Source organism: Periplaneta americana, chromosome 1 (genome assembly GCF_040183065.1).
Source record: "Periplaneta americana isolate PAMFEO1 chromosome 1, P.americana_PAMFEO1_priV1, whole genome shotgun sequence".
Taxonomy (NCBI): Eukaryota; Metazoa; Arthropoda; class Insecta; order Blattodea; family Blattidae; genus Periplaneta; species Periplaneta americana.
The window spans coordinates 86,964,390-86,989,638 of NC_091117.1; the positions used below are offsets into that span (position 1 = coordinate 86,964,390).

Here is a 25,249-nt window from a genome sequence, read left to right on the forward strand (position 1 = left end):
TATAAATATTACAGATTTTCCATAAAATTCATGTTTTCTTCTTGAGTGTTATCAGCTAGAGCTGCAGTAGACTGAGAGAACAGCGGTTTTTTCACCGTTCGTGCGCCCACTCAAATCAAAAGAGCTGTTTTCTTACTGCCGCGGCTAAATATCCGCACGGACAGAAATCCGCTCGTACGCGCTAACAATATGAATATTCTTTAATGAAAGTGTAATAGTACACTTTGTACCATTCTCATAAATAATTTAAATGCTTAAAACTTAATAATTTCCACGTTTATGTCTAACATTCAGGAGAGTGTAACTCAATTTAAAAAATGTGACATAAGTTCATATGAACTTCTGTCATCACAATGATGTCATAAATCAGATCCTAGAGTATGGCAAAATCTTCGTAAATCATCCTGTATTTAAATGCCTTATAATTCTCTGATGGTAGTAAAAAACCAATGCCATCGTTTAGGTGTAAGATCACACACAAAAATGGAATCCTGGAATAGACATCACACTTAAATTATCTCGAATTTTATTTGATAGATAAGCAAGATGAAAATGAACAAGAAAAGTTCAGACTCATCGAAATAAAATGGAATCGGTTATCGGTTGAAGTGACTTTCCGTAGCAGTATAAAGAACATAAGATATAGATAAAATGTAGAAAACAAAAAAAAAAAAAAAAAAAAAAACAAACAAACAAACAAAACACACACACATACAATTTAATACAAAGTCAAGAAACAATGAAATGTGAAAATACTGGTAATATTTGTGGACTATAACAGATAATAAGTTTTCTAAATGAGAATTAAATCACCGATGAATATAAAAGAAACGGATGGACCCAGGGACGAGTGGAAATGGAACGACCTAGTACCCATTAGCTTTGGGATGGAAAAGGAGGGTGAGGGAGGAGAAGCAAAAAGAATAATAATAAGAAGGGTAACAATTTCAGCTCTGGCATGGAAGCAAAACTTCATAAATCTTGTTCGTTTGGAATGCTTCAGTTTTGTTACATTTTTGGACAATAAATAAAAGTACACGATTTACTGTTACATATTTATTGAATAGCAACTTAGCAGGCTGTGAAGGCCAAAACATTATCGAAAACATCAAATAATACAAACTAATGCAAATGCTTGGATGACACATTACTGTCTGATCTTTTCATTTATCTCGTTCGCATGCATAAGTGCTAATTAGTCAACCAGAGAGCCGAGGCAAAGCGGCAGTAGTCTTGTAATAGTTCAGAGATACAGAGATAGCGCTGTTGAGGATGGAAAATCGCTACGAAGCTAGCAAGTCGCACAAGCGCACGAAATAGATGAAAAATTTCTAGGAGAATGTGTATCGTGATAGACATATGGCCCTCTCGGGGATACGACATACAAGGTTTCTTATATTTATGAAACAATATACACCTCAGGACTTTTAACTTTAGTGCAGGTTTTTTGTTGTATATACTTCACTGTGAAGAATGAGTGACTAAGCAACAGAAAAGAGAAAAGAATTACTATGTCAAAAATTCAACTCGTAAAATCACAGTAATATCAATTCCATGAGTGTCTTAGGCATGTCAATAAATTTTTATTCACTTGCTACTGTATGAATACGTAGGTGGGTACAGGATTTTCTATTCTTACGTTCAAATCACCTTTAATCAGAGTCAAAAGTCATCAGTTCATTATCATTGAATGATTCAGTTTACTTAAATTCTACACAAGGATTAAAATCTATTACGCATATTTTGGTGCTAGACTTTTAACGAATCAAAATTTAGCACACAAATCAAAACTTTTTACACTTATTTAATAGTAAATATATACATTTTTTTCTTTTCTTTCTTTCTTACTTTCCGTTCATTTCATTCTGCTCCTAATCCATCTCCTCTTCCTTCTCTCTTCTCTCACTTAATCCTTCTTTCTCTTAATATTCTTCCCTTCCTCTTTCTGCTTTTTCCTTTGTTCTATCTTTCACCCTTTTCCTTTTCCAAATTTTATTTCTCTTCATCCTCTTCCTCCTTCGCCTTTTGCTCTTTCCCTTTCTCTACGTCTTGTCCTATTTATCTTCTTTGTTCCACTTTGTGCTCGTCTGCATCTTTCTTCTCATCCTCTTTATTCTATTCTTCTTCTTACTTTTCGCTTCCCGCTTCTTTTCTCTTCCCAGTATATTCTACGAAATAATTCCCTCTATCTTGTATATTCCGTAAATGATTCTTTAAAAAATCGACGAAAGGGAAACGAATGTTTACTATACATGTGCATTTTTAGTGGAATAAATGCTATCTGAGTGCAATTAAGACATTTATGCTCGACCATGCCGAAATGTAGTAATTATACACCTGGTAGAAGCCCTTTAATGGACCTCAGTAAAGTACACCTATTCATTAAAGTTCAGATTTTCCACCAATCAGAAAGCAATATGAAAGCGCAAGTATAGATTATTCTCGGATATGCAATTGAAAGACAACTAGCGAAACGTCACGGAGACTGGAAATCCAATACTATCGCAGAAGGTTATGTTCTGTTACTATAATAATTAGCGTTAATTGTAAATAATATTCAAATAAATTCAATTTGTCATCTCGTTTTTCAATGTCTAAATCAATTTCCAGGTTATATCAAGATTAATGTTCATTTTACTCTCTAGATTATATCAAGGTCAATGACATTTGTTCCTGGGAAAAAATCAATACTTTCGCGTTTGCGCACATCTCACAATTTAAGAGATTTTGCACAAGGTCACTTCCGCTCCCCAGTCAGATAAGAATAATATGAATACTTATGAATAATTTCAAGTTAGAAATATGGTCAAGCATAAAAAGTCGTATGAAACTTGCCTATAATGGTAATTAAGACGCTCGTATGAAAATTATGAAACTCGCTTGCGCTCGTTTCATAAAAATACTCGCGTCTTAATTAATACCATTATAGGCTCGTTGCATAATGTACTATTGTGTGACAAAACTGTTTATCAGATCTCTATCATACCACAGCGAAAATATTGGTGAGATATGGGATATTAATTTTACATGTGTCGCGCAGGCGGATAAACCTGCTTTACAGCTGGGATGCGTTGAGTATGCTTGGCATTTTCTAGGAAGGCTTGAGCTTCCGCTAGACGTTTCATCCTATCCACTTTGGGTGCGATGTTTTTTGCACCCTGGTTCATCTGAAAAAATCAGAACTAATAGAAGTGTACAAAATATAATTATCTCACAACTAATTTATTCACTGTCTATATTTAACATAAATAATTTTATTATTCATTATCACAATTTTCAAACTGCATATTTCAGTGCGGGTTCTAATTAGTCATGCCAATCGAATGTCGTGGAAATTATGCCAATAATATCAAAATATATTTTTAAATTAACGAGTGGTATTCTGATTGTGAGTAGAAATCTATTTTTATTTTAAAATATTTACCACAAAGTGCATATACAGAATGTTCATTAAGTATGAAATGTTACCCATAACATCTTAAATTCTAATTGTACAGAAAATATTATAAAAAAGCTGTTAGACATAAACCACACAATACAATACCATACACGGGTTCCGGCTATTTAATCCAAGAATATTTCACACAAGGGACAATTCAACCAAAATATTTCACCCAAGAGATTTAATTCAAGAATATTAATCCAAAAAGAATTCACCCAATATATTCCATTTTTACCCTCACCCTAGGAACATTCACGCAACAATATTCCCATATCCATATTCATGGTAATATGGTAATATTTATATTTTGTAAACAGTTTTAAATTTGCAGTTGCTCATAAATCTGGTCTAATGGTTGGCCAGGGGAGAAATTATACAAAGTGAAAGGAATGGTATGATTTTGGTCCACAAAGGTTATCTATACAACTTACACTCTAACTTGCATTCTAACAGAACTAAATTTTATTGAGTTTGTAGAAAAAGACCAAATTGCACAAAACGGGCTATTACTATAGCGCCGGATGTACAGGTTTTGAAGGCTATTGGTCACGATCATCCACCATCGCTAGAAGAAGTGGAAGCCCTAAAGCGTTTTATTAGGTTAAAGAGAGCTGTAGAGAATGAGCCTGTTGCAAGTCCAGTGTAAATTATCCAACGTGAGCTGGAGGGTGTACCATCAGGAGTACTCCCGTTCCTTCCTTTGCGTGAGTCACTAAAAAGGAACATCAATAAAATACGTCAGAGGAAATTTCCCTCAAACCCAAAGTCACTATCAGATCTTTATGCTTTACCGCAAGCATTTCGAATAACAACAAGTGGTGAACAGTTTTTGATGTTTGATAATTTTGATACCATAACAGTTATGATGAAGAAGACTTTGATCGAATAATAACATTTGCTTCGAAATCCTACCTACGAAAACTGCCCGTTCTGCAACCTGGTATACAGACGGGACATTCCATACAGCTCCAGACATATCTACACAAATTGTTATTATTCATGGTGAATATGCAGGCGAAGCCTTTGTTGTTTTTGTGTACGCTCTTCTGTCCAATAAAAGAATGGAATCGTACTAACTGATTCTCACGTTAATCGTGCAGCAATACTCCAAATATGGATGGGATAGATCAGAACCATCTGTAATAATATCTGACTTTAAAATGAGTATTATCCCAGCAGTTGAGAGTGTATTTTCTCGTGTCACAATTAGTCTGTTTTTCCATCTAAAACAAAGTGCTTGGAGAAAAATCCAAGAAATGGGGCTTCAGGCTTGTAACAGTCGTCGTCGCCCTCGGCTGCCAGCTCCGAAATATGGAAAGTATCTCGAGGATGGCACGTCGATGTAATAATTAATTATATATACTGATTAATTTGGGCGCCAGCCTCCTCGAGATTACTCCGGTAGAGGTATGAGATTCCCAGGTCAGCTGCAAAAACGGTCGGGACATGGGGTTTGGGAGACGTGCTCGTAGGTTGAAATGATGTAGGCGCACACCAGAAGTTGTTGGTAAGAACTATGAAAACGTTTATTATTATTAAGTGTTCGTTTCAGATTAGCAGAAATGCGCGTCCAAGTGTGTAATATCTCGCTCTCACTTCCCACAAGTTGGTATACTAATTTCTGAGTTCACGTAATTATATATTTTGTACTATAAAACACCAGTAATATAACGGACAGTTGATAACGTGATGAGAGGAAAGAATTCAGACTTATAATAATAATGCAACACACGACTTCTTACTACACCCACTAAAAAAATTCTAAGTCCGTAAATTGTTATACTTCCGAGTTAGGTTTGCCGAGAATGTGTGGAGTGCAACTTCTCCGAACACTGTCTATCTGCCTTCTGTCTATCTGCCAAATCTATCCTCTACTTTCAACCACCAAACATAGAATTTCACCCTCCTATCTATATATCACGTGTCTCTATTAAGAATCCTGATTGGCCATGATTACACTTACGTCACTTAAGACGCGTTCTTCAAAAATTGTTCGTTAACTAGAACATCTCCTACTTCCGGCGTCCTATTCTCTGACATATACCAGATCATCTCTTTTGGAACCTGGCTTGGCGTCATCTTACTGACCACCCGCAGGCAAAGTCCATACATTCCCTCATCAGTCAACTCCACGCCTGGACACATGTTTCCTGTCCCCCTAGCTTCCCTTCGGCCTTCCTGTCCACCTGTTACTTCCGTCTCACATTCTGTAACTTACACGTCCATGCTTCTTACTATCCATATGAGAATATTAACACGAAATACTAATCTAATCAAAACCTCCTTATCCTATACGAGGAACCGTCTCAAATGCCCTCTCATAACAAAGAATATTCCCAAGGGAATATTTGTTGTTATGAGACGCCCCAAAATAATACCTTCGCTACTAGTCTCCGGTGTCCCCTAATTAGTCACACTTGGATACACCTTTTGCTATGCTTATAAACAATGTACAAATTTACACTTACAATTATTACATATTTACAACTATTCACATGTATGAATCTATATACACACCTCACGCCTGCTTACATCTCACACGCCAGTTTAACTGACTTCTACCTGACATATATACAGCATCCAATCGTAACATTCAGGGCACATCCGAATACAATGGCGCTCTCTCACTCACATTCATGATCGGTTCCTTGATACATACTTATACTTATAACATAGAAATAAGAATTATGAACCACAAAAAAAAAATATACGCTAAATAATACATAATACATTTTAAAATACCAATTATCCCTTTATATTATACTTCACACATTAGCTTCAGCCTTGAAAACACATTTACATTCATAAAACCGAAATAATTATTAACCAGAATCAAAATTATACCAAACGATACATAATACTTCTGAAATACTGACTCTATTTATCATATCTCATACATGAGCTGCAACCTTGAATACACATCTCGAATAACGTCCCCTCAATATAGAGGACAACTTTATGTCTCGAACTAAAAATGAGGGTCTGGCACTTAATATTGATTCTAAAAAATGGATACATATTCAAATCGAATCATTCAACCTCTACAAATGAATGAACATAAATGAAGTTAATTTAAAAAAATATTCTATCATTATTATTAATCATTATTAATTCTTATTAATATCATCTTTAAATTATTGCCACAGGGAATACTACTTATCGCATGATCTTATAAGAAAACACACAAAAACAACTAATTCTGAAGGTGGCAAAAAGAAAACAAAAGTAACAACACTTTTCACGAGGAAACATTTTCAGCACTGAAATCAGTTCTTGGTTCTAGTTGCTTATACCGCTCAAAGACTACATGCACAAAACAAACACATTCTTATTTTTCTTATAATTAAAATCATATTATTTTTCAACTTTACACAAATTCTCGTTTATTAACCTGGTACGTCGCCTGGATGTCTATCATAAATCGGATCGTCATTCTCCGAATGGGATCGTCTGCGGCCTTCCTCATATGTCATTGTGCCATTCTTAAATTGACAGTTTACACGTGGAGACACGCTACTCCTCACTTTAAATCTACCAGCATGCTTCCACTTAACTTTTTCTCCTCCTGCAGAAAAATGAGGCCTCCAATAGCCCTTCCTATATTCACTCCTTTGATCGTTGCAGTACCGCTTCCTATTGTTAGAAAATCGGTTCACAAAATATCGCGTGTCATTATTGTAGGGTTGTAAACCATGACCGCCAGCACTGTGTGGCCGATCCCTACTCCAACCGTCATTATGGTCATTGCTTTTGTACCCTCTGTGGGGTGGGAAGGCTTCTTCTGCCCTCCGCCCCATGTTTGTGATGGTTTTAGCATTCTCTTTCTCGCTCCCAAACTCATAAAACTTTTCGATTACTCTATTTACTTGCTCCTTGAATGCTCTATAACTTTCTAACACCTGGCTCTCTAACTTGATACTGTCCTCGGCTAGTCTATACTGCAATTCATTATTATTCTCATCGAGATTATCGTCCAATCCATTAATATCCATATTTATATTACTTTCCACCTCATTATTATTTTCGGCTACCTTAATATTCAATTCCTCAGTATTCTCATTAATATCCTCAGCTAATTTACTCTCCACTTCATTACAATTTCCTGCCATCGTATTATTCAATCCATTAATAATCTCAGCTAACTTATCTTTCAGTTCAGTACTATTTTCATCTAGTTTCTCTTTCAACTCATTAATATTCACAGCTAATTTAATTTCCACTTCATTACAATTCTCAGCTAGTTCATTACTCAATTCATTGATATTCTTAGCTAACTTATCTTTCAGTTCAGTACTATTTTCATCTAGTTTTTCTTTCAACTCATTGATATTCACAGCTAATTTAATTTCCACTTCATTACAATTCTCAGCTATCTTATTATTCAATTCACTAGTATCCTCAATCAATTTACTTTCCACTTCATTACTATTCTCGGCTACCTTATTATTCAATTCACTAATATCCTCAATTAATTTACTTTCCACTTCATTACTATTCTCGGCTATCTTATTATTCAATTCACTACAATTCCAGACCAGCATAGATTCCAATTTCCTATAATTCCCGGCTACTTCATTTCTCAAATTAACGAACTGGCTCTCTAGCCTGCTAGTATGGCTCTCTAGCCTGCTACTATTCTCAGCCATCTCACTCTTCAAATTATTACTAGTTTCTATCATTTCGTTCCTCATCTGATTCATCTGCTCCAATATCCGCTCTAACACATTATTCGACATGACATTGTCCGAACCTAGCGAACTTTCTTTATCTTGGCTAGTACTCGTCCCTGCTGTAGTCTCCATTTTTTTTTTTTTTACTTCTAGTCTGGCTCCTTAGCGACATGTAATATATAATATATCTTCAACAATTCCCCTTAAACTCAAAAACAAAATAAACGCTACCAAAATGAATTACACACATGTACATATATATGGACACAACAATTGAAATGAAACCCTTTATGCTTACGTATCGACGTCTTCTAGGTTACGCCTGGTTGATCGTCTCCCCCACCGTCCATCATTGTTCTCAGCTGTTTGGGGTCTGCATGGTGTTGTGGCTGTCGGTCGTTGACACTGCATGATATTGCAAGCTGCTCTACTAACACTGCGTCGGCTGTCGGCTCTCGCGTCGATCCCCGCTGCGATCATTGTTGCCATCAGCCGCATTAACCCTGCGTCGGCTGTCGTCTCTCGCGTCGATCCCCGCCGTTGTCATTGTTGCCATCTCGAGCCGCATTAACCCTGCGTCGGCTGTCGGCTCTCGCGTCGATCCCCGCCGTGGTCATTGTTGCCATCTCGAGCCCCACGTTGGGCGCCAAATTTTGTAACAGTCGTCGTCGCCCTCGGCTGCCAGCTCCGAAATATGGAAAGTATCTCGAGGATGGCACGTCGATGTAATAATTAATTATATACACTGATTAATTTGGGCGCCAGCCTCCTCGAGATTACTCCGGTAGAGGTATGAGATTCCCAGGTCAGCTGCAAAAACGGTCGGGACATGGGGTTTGGGAGACGTGCTCGTAGGTTGAAATGATGTAGGCGCACACCAGAAGTTGTTGGTAAGAACTATGAAAACGTTTATTATTATTAAGTGTTCGTTTCAGATTAGCAGAAATGCGCGTCCAAGTGTGTAATATCTCGCTCTCACTTCCCACAAGTTGGTATACTAATTTCTGAGTTCACGTAATTATATATTTTGTACTATAAAACACCAGTAATATAACGGACAGTTGATAACGTGATGAGAGGAAAGAATTCAGACTTATAATAATAATGCAACACACGACTTCTTACTACACCCACTAAAAAAATTCTAAGTCCGTAAATTGTTATACTTCCGAGTTAGGTTTGCCGAGAATGTGTGGAGTGCAACTTCTCCGAACACTGTCTATCTGCCTTCTGTCTATCTGCCAAATCTATCCTCTACTTTCAACCACCAAACATAGAATTTCACCCTCCTATCTATATATCACGTGTCTCTATTAAGAATCCTGATTGGCCATGATTACACTTACGTCACTTAAGACGCGTTCTTCAAAAATTGTTCGTTAACTAGAACATCTCCTACTTCCGGCGTCCTATTCTCTGACATATACCAGATCATCTCTTTTGGAACCTGGCTTGGCGTCATCTTACTGACCACCCGCAGGCAAAGTCCATACATTCCCTCATCAGTCAACTCCACGCCTGGACACATGTTTCCTGTCCCCCTAGCTTCCCTTCGGCCTTCCTGTCCACCTGTTACTTCCGTCTCACATTCTGTAACTTACACGTCCATGCTTCTTACTATCCATATGAGAATATTAACACGAAATACTAATCTAATCAAAACCACCTTATCCTATACGAGGAACCGTCTCAGGCTGCATATCTGTCCTTCGTACCTGTAGAGGAAATTTCGTCAAATTTCGATGCTTTATTTCCGACTATTCCCAGACAAATGGCAGATTTTGCTAAATACTTTCAGAGGATATAAATTGGTGTTCGAGCAAGAGGTCGTCGTCCTGAAGTTGAAGCTTGATACCAGCCAGTGTTATGAAACCAGTTTCAAGCAGCTAGAAACAACGAGCCTCGTACGAATAATATAACCGAAGCCTAGCACACCAGGTTCGCAAACATTGTAGTTAAAAAGTGTCCATCATTATACAAGCTAATACATCACATATAGGAGGAACAATCAGATATTGACACGATGGCCCGGGAGTTAGATGTTGGAAGTAGAATCAGAGAACCACAAAAAAGGAACTACCAGAATCTGAACAGAACATTGCATCCTGGTATGATGATTACAAAGATGATGGTAATATTATTGGATATCTGCATGCTTGTAGTCATAATATGACAATGTAAATTATGGTGCTTGACAGAACTACGAAATTAAAAATGTAAAACATGAATCTAATACATAAAACAATAACATTATACATTTGGGGCAATTTTCTTTGGTTGAACATTCTTTTGGATTAATAATTTTGGACAAATTATTCAATGGATGACTGTTCCGAGGATGAAAATGCTCCTGGGCGAAAATTCCCTGGATGAATTGGCACCAAACCCCATACACATATGGACAAACGAATAATAATTGCAGCCAAGTTGTCAACAGTTGAAATCGTTTCACAAAATGCTGTTTCTTCCTAATTCCATACAACTAAGAGGAACAAACAGTTTTACATCAACAATGGGAAAAGACTAGAATTTTGGTATATGGTATACACATTTGAAACAACGAATAATGGCACCCAACTGTCAACAATTGAAACCGTTTCACAAAATGTGGATTCTTCCTAATCCCATAAAACTAAGGGGGAAAAATAGTTTTACATCAACAACGAGAAAAGGATAGAATTTTGTTATACTGACCATAAAATTTAGAATAACAAATAAATGTAGCCAAACAGCCAACAATTGAAACCGATTCTACCTAATTCCTTAAAACTAAGTCGAAAAAAAAGTTAAAACCGCTTCATAAAATATTGAACATTCTTAATTCCGTAAAAGTAAGAAATTAGATTGTCTTAACAAGAAAGCAACAACAAAGTAAGACTAGAATTTTGTTACGCGGAATACACATACATGGAACAATGAATGATTCCAGCTGAATTCTCAAAAGTTGAAACCGTTTCAGAAATTGTTAAATCTTTCTAATTCTATAACACTAATGGAAAAAAAAAATTTGAATCAAAGAACAACAAGAAAAGGCTAGAATTTTGTTAAATGAAATACAAAATATTATTTTAACAATGAATGACTGCAGTCAAATTATCATCAGTTGAACTCGTTTCACTAAATGTTGAACCTTCCTAATTTCACAAAACTAATGGAAAAAGCTGTTTTATATCATAGCAACAACAAGAATTTTTTTATGTTTCTGATATAGGAGTACACATTGTCGTTCAATCTGAAATATGCAGTATTGTAAATATTTTGTTTGTCGTTCTACTAGAAGTGTTGATCATGGAATAATTAACACACTGTTTCGTCCAAGTCATAAGTAAACCTATAATGTTAATGACGTAATGCACCACTTTTATTAAACAGCTGATATACCGGTACTATTTGTGTGTTGCAGAAAAGACAGAACGCTAATTAAGTTACATGCCACAAATCACCATGGAGTGGAGTAGCATCATCTGTACTTAATCCATTAATTTTATTACACTGAAGTTTAATAAAAATTTGTCTCACCAAAAATATGGATTACCCAACAAATTTAATTTATACAAATTTTAAAGTATCAACTATTGAAGAAATTTATAAATATAGTTTACTAACTTACTACCACCGAAATCAAATAAAACATAAATCTAATCGATATGAATATCATACTCGAAGACAAAAGTCCACTTTCCCACTAATTGAGCCTAAATGTCATACAAGTGCAACACTTTCACATGGTACTAGTTCCGGCCCAAGACTTTATAATAAAATTACAAATCATTTTCCAAATTTGAAACATTTTAAAATTAAACCTTTAAAAAAGAAATTTATAAAATTATTCATGAAAGATATTATTAACAAATGGTGTATTTTTTAGTTTTTTATTTCTGTCGACTATATTCTTGTTTTTATTGAATGTCATTGGTTTCAGTCTGATTGTCAATTTATATTAAATATGTTTTTCTCTCTTTTTCTCTTTATTTTTTTTCGGTTGTCGGTCTGAATTAAGTTAATTAGTGCATTTAGTAAACTGTCTTTGTAAATTTTATGTTATACTATTGGCTAAGACACAACGTACACGTGGTTGGTTCTTACCGGTAGTGGCTAGAAACATTTGTCTTTGTATACTTGTGAACTTGTACTCACTTATCTTACTAGTTAAATAAAAATAAAAATAAAAATTATTATTGATAGTCATGAAAAATATTCAAATATTATTATACTCTATGGACTTGTGCTTGATCACGTATTTTACTTCTTTGAATCATATTTTCCTGGACATTTTGATGACGGAAGAATGCTTATAAATTGCCTCGTCTATGATTCAGTGCTTCAGACAGCCCGGATTCTATCCCCGTATTGCTCGTAATGAAAACTGTAGTGAACAAAGCAGATTTTCATAGGAGTTTTCTCAGTGTATAGTCCGGGTCAGCTTACTTCATACCCTAAGGGTGAAACCTAACCATTTTTCCCCCCATTACTACATATTCTAGTGGATTGTGTTGATTTTATAGTTTGCAGGTTGAATTTTCTTTTGCCAACTTCGTTTCGAATTCCGATACTGACAAATACTACAAATTGTAGTGATTTTGTAACTGGTATGTTGGCAGCTGAGACAAATATTGACAATATTTGACGATACTGGAGTTCCATGAAATTAAAATGTAGTAGATTTCTGAGCCGGTTACTGAAAGCTAGTGATATTTGAACATATTAATAATTAATTAATATTAATATTAATATTAATACATAATAGTTATTTTATGTGTTGCGTTGTGATAATAATTTAAAACTATAGTCAGTAAGTTTTCGGAGTTTGTACTAATAATTTCATGTGGTCAAACAAAATACATTTTCAGGTTAGGTCTCGTGAGTCAAACCAAAGAATTTCGTATTGCCAGAAAAAATACTTGACAAGTTCATTCCTTTCCCGTATAGTTTGAGTATGAAAATATGTGACAAATTATTGTATTATTTAGAATAACCTTCCAACATAAAGTAAGGTAAGTAAATAAGTCATTTAGTATGTAAGATCATGTGATATCTGGTAACAGTTGGCAACACTGACAAGACGGCAATATTTGCTGTTTAGGAACTAAGTGATCCTCACTATAATCCTGTTTCCCTCTTTTATACCAATAGACCTACTCTCCATCCTTCCACTCCATTTCATAATCTACAATAGTTAAAATTAGACTGGGATTAAGTCGGAAATAGTAAAAGTCTCAAATTGAAAATACTATTTATATAAGAAGCATGTATAAATGTAAAAGAGTTAGTTAATTATTCTTTTACTGATACAAGATTTAAGGGCTTGGAGCTCAGGGTCAAGAATAGGTAGGATAATCACCTGTCAGCATTGTATTCACGAATGCCATCCGAACCACCTATCAAACTGGAACAATCATCGCTTATTGGGCGCACAAAGGACCAATATAAACCTAAATGTATGGACCGAACTCCATCTCGCAAAGCTAGCCAGCCAGCCAGAGAGTTGAAAAATGGCAGTTTGCATGCCGCAGTGAAACGTAGACTTTTTCAAGATGAGTTCTGCTTTGAGCTTAGACTACTCTAATGGAAGAAAATACTGTAGCTGTCCTTATCTGGACCTTCATAATGGAAGCCAGCGCGTCCTCATTTCAGTTGCACTGTAAACTAGTCAGAGGCACATTCAACTTACGGCATTGTAACCGGCTGTAACGCGCTTGTTTATTGGGGAGATCCGGCAACTCTCTTGCGGAGTGGAAAACGAATCGACGGTGATTCAGGCCTACAGTCTCGTATAAATAAGGCGCAGATAAGAGGTAATAGGAAAACGTTATTCTGGTCTTACCTTTTATCAAAGCATAACATGTTGAAAATGATATCCACATTTCTGAATGCAAGAAGCACATCGGTATAGAAATAAATATGTAATTAAGTAAATATGTAACTAAATAAATAAATACATAATCAAATAAATCTTTTCTCTATATACCTTCAACCGAGAAGATAATTTTCACAGACAACTGTCTGCAAAACCATCAAGGGCAACTATTTCAGTAATGTACGAGTATAAGTCACCATTGATCCCTTTTTCGTGATTTCTCGGAACATACCTGTGAATGTTGCTGTTGTGTTCGTTCTCCTTTCCTTTCCTTCTTCAAGTACTCGGCATTTACGAACAGTCGCATGGTGAAGTGGTAAAAGAGTTCCACAAAACTCAACAGACTGGCGCCCACTAGGAGTCCAGCCGCTCCTCCCATAGACACTGAAGTCACATTTTACAAATATTGTAACGAGTGCGTGGACATATAATATTCAGTATTTCATATACTACTGTCAGTCATCAACGAGTTTTAGCCGAGTAAGGACGTGTGCTGAAGGAGCGGAGTCTGAACAGCGTATAGAGGCATTGACATACGAACGAGTGATAGAGCGGAAGGTACATTAGAAAATGGAAAAAGTGCTACAACGAGAAGTGATAAAGAAGAGGAGAAATGAAGCTAGGAATGGAGGACTACAAATGCAGAACAGTACAGGAAACTCGAATAATCAAGTGGATATAACATCAGGAAGCTTGATATGCAGAATAAATAACATCTGTGCGAAGATTGATTATCTGGTACGGGATAATGAGCAAATGAAAGAGAAAATAAAATATTATGAAGATAAGCAAAGAAAGAAGAATTTAATATTCTTCGGGGTGGAAGAAGAGGGTCATGAATATGAAATGGATACATATGAGACTGTATGCAACGTGTGCGATAAGATTTTTGGTATCGACGTGAGAGTGGGCCACATTGAACAGACTTATAGAATTGGGAAAGGAAGATTTAGACCTATTTTAATTTCTTTCGTAAGCATGAGAACAAGAGAAATTATCTTAAGGAACTTAAGAAAATTAAGAATGACGAAAATAAGGGTTGAAAAAGACGTAAACTATGAAACAAGAAGAAGACGCAAAGCGCTGATACCGTTCATGATAGCTGCTAGAAGTAAGGGAAATTTTGCTAAGATATATGAAGATAAACTGAAAGTCAACGGGAGATACTATGACCTGGAGTTTTGTGAGAAGAATATAAATCATCCGGAATTTGGATTAAATAACGTGGTAGAGAAACATCAGAGGCAGACTGACAAACACGCGCAGCGGGAATCGAAAGCAGGAGTAGAGAATGAAATCAAGCGAACAGTTCAACTGGCTTCGGAAGCAAACATTGGAGCTAATGTAGAATACGAGAAGCATGCGGCAAAAAATGATGAATCAGGAGTCGAAGCAAGAAGGCGTCACACGCAGAAAGAAGACATTGAACCAGGGAGCAAAAAACGGATCACCAAGCTAACAGACAGGAAGAAGTACACTTCTAAGAAGAGTGGCATAAAGGCTACAGCGGCAAAGAAATATGCGAATGAGAAGATAAAGAAAGGTTTAAGTTGTGTCATGATGAATGAGTCTAGTGAAGAAGAGGGAGCTACTGATGGTTATGAATCGTGTGAGCGGATAATAGAGGTAAGAAGAAGGAAAGAGAAGGAGAGGAGTCCAGGGTTGGGAATAATAGGAGAATCATCGAAGGGGAATACGGAGAGTATAAGGAAAGGAGTCTTTGCGAGTGCAGATAAAAGTGCAAGTTACGAAAGGGACTGCGGGGAAGAGAAGAAAGAAGTCGAGAATACAACTGACGACGAGTGCGCAGAGGGTCAAAGATCAACAATCGTGGAGATGTTTGAGAGAGAACTAAATAAGATACGCGAGAAAGTAGACGAAACTTATATAAAATGCAGCGAGTTATGTGATATTTAAGGACAACTGTCAACGAGAGCGCAGAGGGTCAAGTTCAGAAATCGTGGAGGTTTTGGAGAGGGAACTAAAAAAAGATGTGCGAGAAAATAGGTGAAACTATATAAAAATTCAGCGAGTCATGTGATAGTTAAAGAAACAAGGAAGTGCAAACTAAGACGTGTGAAGTGTAAAAGTGAACCAGAGGAAAGATCTGCTTAGTCTGAGGCATAGATAAATTGAAAATCAATGATAAAGTGTACGTTCTCGAATACTGTGGAAAGAATTGTGACAAACCAGAGTTTTGGACTGAAATCTAGCAAAGACAGGTGAATCAAGGCGCATTGAAACGGAGGTTCAATGGACGCGAAAATATGCGTACGTCAAGGCAGCACGCTAGGAAGAATGGAAAAAATGCATACGACACAAAACTTCAATATCAATGAAGCGAGAGATGGACAATGACGATACCTGACGTCTACTTCGAGTACGAAACAGCTGACCAGAATAAACCAAGGAGGAAAACATAACGTGCGGACGAAGGATTAGGGAAACAGCTGGAAGTGTTTGAGGTCAGGAGCATAGACAAGATTAATGGGGTAAATGCAAGAGAAGACATGAGAAGAACGAGTGAAGGAATGAAGCGACTACCAGATATTAGTGATTGTGAGGACTGAATAGATAGGGCGTTGGAGAGGTTATAGCGAAGAAGAAGAGTGCTAAAAAGTGAGTGCAGGAAAGTTAGAGGTGGCAAAAGTGTAAGAAAAGGAACAGAGAAGAAAGTGTTAAGTGTAAGAAGATAGGGTAAGAGTGTAATAAGATAAACTATCAAACAATGAATACAATGAGAATTAAAGTGGGGGAAAAAAAATATATATGTGTGTACTGTATATATCTGAACAAATGTGAAGTGGAATGAGAGAGAAATTGGAAGTGTAGGCTAATTAAGTGAATTAGATATTTGATGTTTTTCAATGTTTTGGATTGGGAGTAGTAGCAGGTAATATAACTGTAGGAGTATTATCGAAATAAATATATGGATAGGGGTAATAAAATAGGAAATTTAGGAATGAAAGGGAAACAGTCTAGGTAGGAGGGAGAGAATAGATGAGAATAGAGGGGGAAGGACATATAGCAATTCAGTCATAACAGAACATTAGAAAGCAATCAAGAAATTCTCGGCAAAGAATACCTTAATAGAAAAGAGTTATATGTATAAAGGGATGGTGGATCGAAAAACAGAAATGTGAAGGTCCACCATAACTGTGAATTGTAAAGTTGAATGACAAATAAATATCAATATCAATATCAATATACTACTGTTGTATATATTGGGTCATTACTATACAGAGTGATTCACGAGGAGTGAAGAAGAAGATGGCAAAGCTAGCCATCGAAAGCTTGGAAGCAAATCTCCAACTCACCTGGCTGAGAACCCGAGAAGAGTAATTCTATGTGTCATATTCTTAACCCTTAAGCTGTCGCGCTTAACTACCCCACCCACTTTAACCGTTATTATCTCGAGTATGGGAATTCCGATTTCAAAAATATTTACTGTTATTGTTGTCTTACCAACTCCAATAAAGGCACTGAAAGTTTCAGTAGTACACACTTACTGAATACGTAGTTACGAGCTCTGTAATATCTGACTGGGGTGTTCACAACACCTCGCGCGACTACTTAAGGGTTAATGTTTTCAGAGTTACACTAATTTGTAGTTGTTAAAAATACTTTTTATTCTTTGGTTTTAAGGTTAGAAGAATGTTACAAACAGAGACTGAACTATTCAGAACCATACTTCCTTTAATCGGCTAGTATTCTGAAGCTAAAATGTGTTGTTAATCCCTTAGATGCTTTCTACAGATTTTTTGTTTCAATTTTTAACTAAAAATTACATTATTCTTAAGCACTTAACACAACAATTGTTACAGATCACACGAATTCCTGCAACTTGATTCTTTACAGTTCAATTTTGTATCCTAATGTACAGGCTTAAAAATTTTACAAGAATGACGTGATTTGTAACAATTGTTCTGGAAAATGCGTAAGAAAAATGTAATTTTGTGTTTAAAAATTGAGAAAAATTTCTGTACGTAACAACTATAGAATTCACAACAACACATTTTTACCTTCATAACACTAGCCAATTAAAGAAATTGTACCTCTGGATAGTTCATTCTCTAACAGTAATATTCTCTTACCCTTAAAACTAAAGAATAAAGGTATTTTTTAGTAACTTCGAATTACTGTAACTCTGAAAATATTGACAGCAGGACTCATGTTTATATGACTTTTTTGTTCAAAATGCCTTCGAAAACATGTTCCGTACGTGGCGGTAACTCCTCGTCAATCGGCCTGTATATCAGGACCGACTGCACATGTCCAGCCTGCCGATGCAGCATCTTGCTCCCGAGGCTCCCATCTATCAACTTACCCTCAAAATGTGAACTACTATAGTTCGCTTCACTTGTACACGCTTTGCTTGCATTTTATACGAAATCACTTATCACGTGCTGGTATGTGAAATAGTTATGGTGCGTCATTTGCATACCTATTAAAGAACGTCTTTTTGTATGTAAGAGTTATTTTATATGGGTGAAAACTTTCGAAGATGGGAACACGAGCATCCAAGATGAGCCTTGTAGCCGTCGCTCTCGAACTGCCTCCACGGAACGCAACAAGGAAACGTTAATGAGTTCTGGGATGCATGTTGATCGAATTTCTTGAATGGACAGGCCATAAATGCTGTCCACTATATTCAGACAGTTTTGAAGCTCCATCGTGCATTGCGCGAGAAATGCCCTGGAAAGAAGATCATCCTGCAACACGATAACGCGTGGCCTCACACTGATCGTGTCACCGTGGAGAAAATCAGAAAACTTGGGTGGGAAAATCTTCCGCAATCTCCCTACAATCCCCCACTTGGCACCCTCCGACTACCGTCTTTTCAGTTCTGTAAAGTAACAGCTGCGAGGCCAACGCTACGAGACGCTGGAGGACATCAGGAAAGCAGTGCGTCAGTGTCTTCGGGAAGATGAAGCGGACTTCTACAGCAAGGGAATTTTCAAACTTACGAAACGGCGGGAAAAATGTGTGTAAAGAAATGGAGACTATGTTGAAAAGTAACTGTAGATTAAGATGATGTACCTGGTTTGTCTAAAAAAATAAAAATTAAGATTTATAACAATGGGTTGCTCATAACTTTCGGTATGACCCTCATAATAATAATAATAATAATAATAATAATAATAATAATAATAATAATGTATTAAAACAGAATGTAGGCCTACTAATAAAAGTATAAATAAAGAACTGTTTTTCAGTTATAGACATTTAACACTGATTTGATTTACTTCACATAAGGGCATGATAAAAATTCGTAAATACTGTTTTTGTTATTTATTCATCTGTATGTGAATAATGCCAAACTTGTATTAACTTTCTATAGTTGCATACTTATTTTACGCGCTTCTCTTTACGTCCATGTCAAACTACAACTGAATAACTCTATTTTACAAATTATATTGCAATCCCCCTATAGAGTATAATAAACTCTTTGAAATAGATTATATACATAATATGCGGACTCCTTTTGTGTATAGGAATGGTCTCCATGTAATTTTCGTTCCACCAAGTCCTTTTTTTATATCAGTACTAGTGGCTTGTGCAGCAAACGCTGCAAATTAAGTTCGTTAGACGTTTAAATAAAAATTTTTCAGATTGATTTTCAACGAAAAATACCAGACATTTTGAAAATTATTTGCTAGCATAATAATGAAACATACTACCTCTGGATGTTATTTGTATGCCAAATACTTTTTCCTGAACCTATCCACCTTCAGTTTTTGAGTTTTAACGCGAAAACGTAAGTAAAAATGTCAGGACGATCATGTGGGAGTAAAGCAATAGCTATTTCAGATCATTGTGGATTGTAGGTGAAAGTTAAAGAAATTCAGGGTTTCTATGCTTTGGAACAGTAGACATACCATCTTGGTGTAGCTGCTGCATGTAGAGCTTGAAATTTATTGGGTAAAATCATTTTATCTTGCTAAGAGATCTTGCTGAAATGATCGGGATACTACAACATTTTCTAGGCCTCTTACTTTATCTATAAGTAACACCGTCTTTCCTTTGGAACTGTAATTTTTGCGCTCTCTCGAGCCAATACTGAATCTAACCACACCGCCATTAAATATATGAAAAAGACCCAAGCCACGTGATTAATAACTATAAAATATTTGATTTTTAATAATAATAATAATAATAATAATAATAATAATAATAATAATAATAATATTATTATTATTATTATTATTATTATCTTACGCAAGTTTTGTAGTTTATATATTAACATCATGGCATTAACTATAATAATAATAATAATAATAATAATAATAATAATAATAATAATAATAATAATAATTCATTTTTAATGGTAATAATGTCATCAAACCACCTCTAGTTTCGTAGATTTTTATATCCAATACCAGCTGTATTCAGAAAATTACACACCGCAGAATCAGACCTGTAAATAATTTTTAGTAAGTTTTGAAGCTTTTCATAACCAATTGAATTTGAACTCTAGCAATCCTGCAGGTCATGGCCTTCGTGTAATAGCTATTGTTTATTGTAGTGTGTGTTTTGTTTGATTTTTAAATGTAATTAATTCTCAAAACTGACGAAAGATGGATTTTGGAAAATAGGAACATTATGTAGGAAAACTGACATTTCACTGAAAACTACTATTTTTCCGAAAAACTTTGGGTTCCAAGCTTCAAAATGAGGGGTCATTTATTAAAATCCGTTCAGCCGTTGTCCCGTAATTTCCATTACCAGTTCAAATTATATACAGTATATATAGATACGTGGAATATAGAATACCAGTAACATAATAAATAATTTATAAATTACACAGCTATACATACAAACTGAATACAAGAACACAGAATAAATTTAACTTCAATATAAACCTTAAAACTAGATAGTTTTAAATGTAAAAGGTATCTAAATTGATTTTAATATCAATGTCTCGAAAATATTCTATTTACCATTATACAAAACTAACAAATCTATAAATTTTGTTATGCAAGTCTTATACAAGACTTGGATTTGTAAGGCCTCTGAGTGTACAATATAAGCTACTTACTTACTTACAAATGGCTTTTAAGGAACCTGGAGGTTCATTGCCGCCCACACATAAGCCCGCCATCGGTCCCTATCCTGAGCAAAATTAATACAGTCCCTATCATCATATCCCACCTCCCTCAAATCCGTTATCCTCCCATCTACGCCTCGTCTCCTTCAAGATATGTTTCCCTTCGGCCTCCTAACTAACACCACTGTCTGACATATACAGTCACGCAGCTCAATACGTAGTATATATACATCCGTAGATAGTTGCTAACCACTAGGATCGCTACTATCGCCTCATTACAGGCAATGCGAAATAGTACCTGCACAGTCTATTGTTCCTAGTACCCTCATCAACTCAAGCTTCGTGAATGTATATACTAGACTGTGCTAACACTCTATATGCAATTATGGATTCGCCGATACGTGCCACATGCCCTACCCATCTCAAACGTCTCGATTTTATGCTCTCTTAGCCTCAAAAAGTTTCCTAAGCATCTTATTCTCAAACACCTTTAACCTCTGTTCCTCTCTGAAAGTGAGTGTACAATATAATCATTCTATTTTTTGTTCATTTGTCATGAGTTCTTTTTTATACCAGGCAGCATAAGTATAGATAAATAATAATCTTATTTGTTAAAATTAATTAGGCTATCTTACTTGTTAAAATAGATCACTTTGAGAAAGCACTGGCAATTCTTGGCGGTGTTGTCGACATACAACAGTCAGTAGCCTGTATAATGGACTGTCTGAAACTTTATAGACTTTCTAGCCTTGTGTCGATGACGCACTTACACCTGAGGTAGAGTGTTTTAATTAGCCTACGTATATTAATAATAATTACGTACCTACAAGGTCAAGTTTTCCTCTTACAACAGTCCTCTTAAACAATTCTGTTGGTAGGTGATTCAGTACTATATCCAGTTCAGAAAATCCGGTCTTAGACCTGCAGAATAAGAAAAATACTATTCAATAAAATTATTTTTAATAATGACCTTTTTAAAGCTTATAAACTTATTGAGCTATCAAGTGCATTCACAGAGACCATAGAATTTTCGCATTTCTTTGAAAAAATTTGCAACAAAAAAATTTTATACCGGATGTCCCAAAAGTCCCTGCATTGAATTTAAGGGATGATAGTAAGTGTCAAAACAAACTTTTTTATTTTTCAGGCAATTTAGGAACAGCGTCGCGTCCTTAGCCTGCTTGACTGCATTATAATTATTGGGAGCGCTGTGTAAAATAAAGCAAACACTCTGCTGGATAGATTGCTGCCCGCCCACTCCGTGCACTGTTAGAGGAAGTGCTCAAAGTAAGCGTCATTGAACCCTGAACAGAGCTCACAGCGACAAACCATTGCCTGTCGATTCTCTTAAAGACCAGGGATAGCACGTATGGAGTCCACTGCGGCTTAAGTCCCACTTATCTACAAGAGTGGCGTACATTACCATATTATGCCTATGACACCATAAGAACTTCAGGCTGTGAGGTCAGGAGATCTTGTTGACCAAGCAACAAGTCCGCTATAGCCAACCCATCCATCTGGAAAAACATTGCCCAGGAACGCACGAACAGTATGTGTGAAATGTGTTGGGTGACCACCATGCTGCAACCACATGCCTTGCCTTGCCGTACCGCCGAGAGAATCGTCTCCAGTAAAGGGGAAGGGTTTCTTGGAGAAGGCGCAGGTAGGTTTCGCCATGGAGACGGGCTGAAAGTCAGACGGGACCAACCTCCGTAGCAGCTGAACAAATAGCACTCCTGATTCTAACGCCGTCTAGCAGGCTAAATGTGTAACGCCGACCCTAAGTTGTGTCACAATAAATGTTTTTTTTTTTTTTGGTCTCCTCTATCAATCACTAAAAGTAATCCACGGTCTTGTGGGACAGCCGCTATTTTGTGTTTTATCATATTATCAAATATTTCGTATAATTGAGGAAATGTTTATACTGAAACTTAAAGAATGTTAGAATATTATATTGGTTAATGTGAGAAATATCACTCACGTCTCAGTGTACATAACTGGAGATTTCACGCGGTCATCCCAAAATGAAGAGAAAGAAGGTGAGAAAAAAAGTTGGTAATCTGAGCAAAGGAAGAGAAGAAATAAAGAAAAATTAAGGGGATAATGAATAGGAGAAAAGACAGAGGAAGAAGGTCGTAAAAGGGGGATGATTGCAGTAAAGGGAGAGTAGGAGGAAGATTATGAATGGGGAATGGTTGGGGTGAAAGGAGAGGAGGAAGAAGATGGTAAAAGATGGATAAGAATAAAAGAGAGAAGAAAGAATATCGTAAAAGGAGGATCGTTGAGTAAAAGGAGACGAGGAAGAAGATCGTAAATGGAGGATAGTTGAGTTAAAATGAGAGGAGGAAGAAGATTGCAAATGGAGGATGGTTGGGGCGAAAGAAGAGGGGGAAGAAGATCTTAAATGGAGGATAGTTGAGTTGAAAGGAGAGGAGGAAAAAATATCGTAAAAGGAGAATAGTTGTAAAGGGAGAGGAGGAAGAAGATCATAAAAGAAGGATGATTGGGGTGAAAGGGAAGGAGAAGATCATAAATGAAGGATAATCGGGGAGAAAGGAGAGGAGGAAAAAGATAGCAAAAGGAGGATGGTTGGGGTAAAGGGAGAGGAGAAGGAAGATCGTAAAAGGAGGATGGTTGTGGTGAAGCGACAGGAGGAATAAGATCGTAAATGGAGAATGATTGGAGTAAAGGTACAGAAAGAAGATTGTAAAAGGAGAGTGGTTGTGGTGAAGCGAGAGGAGGAAGAAGATCGTAAATGGAGAATGATTGGAGTAAAGGTACAGAAAGAAGATTGTAAAAGGAGAGTGGTTGTGGTGAAGAGAGAGGAGGAAGAAGATTGTAAATGGAGAATGATTGGAGTGAAGGTAGAGGAAGAAGATCGTAAAAGGAGAATGGTTATGGTGAAGCGAGAGAAGGAAGAAGAAGATCGTAAATGTAGAATGATTGGAGTAAAGGTAGAGAAAGAAGATCGTAAAAGGAGGATGGTTGTGGTGAAGCGAGAGGAGGAAGAAGAAGATCGTAAATGGAGAATGATTGGAGTAAAGGTAGAGGAAGAAGATTGTAAAAGGAGAGTGGTTGTGGTGAAGCGAGAGGAGGAAGAAGATCGTAAATGGAGAATTTTATTTTTTTAATTTTAGTTGGTTATTTAACGACGCTGTATCAACTACTAGGTTATTTAGCGTCGATGAGATTATTGATAGCGAGATGATATTTGGCGAGATGAGTCCGAGGATTCGCCATAGATTACCTTGCATTCACATTGCGGTTGGGGAAAACCTCGGAAAAAACCCAACCAGGTAATCAGCCCAAGTGGGGATCGAACTCGCGCCCGAACGCAACTTCAGACCGGCAGGCAAGCGCCTCAACCGACTGAGCCACGCCGGTGGCTGTAAATGGAGAATGATTGGAGTAAAGGTAGAGGAAGAAGATCGTAAAAGGAGGATGGTTGTGGTGAAGCGAGAGGTGGAAGAAGATCGTAAATGGAGAATGATTGGAGTAAAGGTAGAGGAAGAAGATCGTAAAAGGAGGATGGTTGTGGTGAAGCGAGAGGAGGAAGAAGATCGCAAATGGAGAATGATTGGAGTAAAGGTAGAGAAAGGAGATTGTAAAAGGAGAGTGGTTGTGGTGAAGCGAGAGGAGGAAGAAGATCGTAAATGGAGAATGATTGGAGTAAAGGTAGAGAAAGAAGATTGTAAAAGGAGAATGGTTGTGGTGAAGCGAGAGGAGGAAGAAGATCGTAAATGGAGAATGATTGGAGTAAAGGTAGAGAAAGAAGATTGGAAAAGGAGAGTGATTGTGGTGAAGCGAGAGGAGGAAGAGGATCGTAAATGGAGAATGATTGGAGTAAAGGTAGAGGAAGAAGATCGTAAAAGGAGAATGTTTGTGGTGAAGCGAGAGGAGGAAGAAGATCGTAAATGGAGAATGATTGGAGTAAAGGTAGAGGAAGAAGATCGTAAAAGGAGGATGGTTGTGGTAAAGCGAGAGGAGGAAGAAGATCATAAAAGGAGGATTGTTGGGGTAAAGGGAGAAGAGGAAGAAGATCGTAAAAGGAGGATGGTGTGGTGAAGCGAGAGGAGGAAGGAGATAGTAAATGGAGAATGATTGGAGTAAAGGTGGAGGAAGAAGATCGTAAAAGGAGAATGGTTGTGGTGAAGCGAGAGGAGGAAGGAGAAGATCGTAAATGGAGAATGATTGGAGTAAAGGTAGAGGAAGAAGATCGTAAAAGGAGGATG

General features: G+C 36.7%; 1 protein-coding gene across 1 annotated transcript in view; it reads right to left on the bottom strand.

Annotated features, from left to right (window-relative positions):
• Positions 1-1,047: 1,047 nt before the first annotated feature.
• LOC138697990 (sodium channel protein Nach-like) overlaps positions 1,048-25,249 on the bottom strand; it is a 72,896-nt gene continuing 48,694 nt past the window's right edge. The window contains exons 7-9 of the mRNA XM_069823635.1: positions 21,841-21,938; positions 14,202-14,353; positions 1,048-3,167 (exon numbers count right to left, since the gene is read on the bottom strand). Coding sequence (XP_069679736.1) covers positions 3,024-3,167; positions 14,202-14,353; positions 21,841-21,938 — 394 coding nt within the window. The 3' untranslated portion in view covers positions 1,048-3,023. The remainder of the gene's footprint in view (positions 3,168-14,201; positions 14,354-21,840; positions 21,939-25,249) is intronic.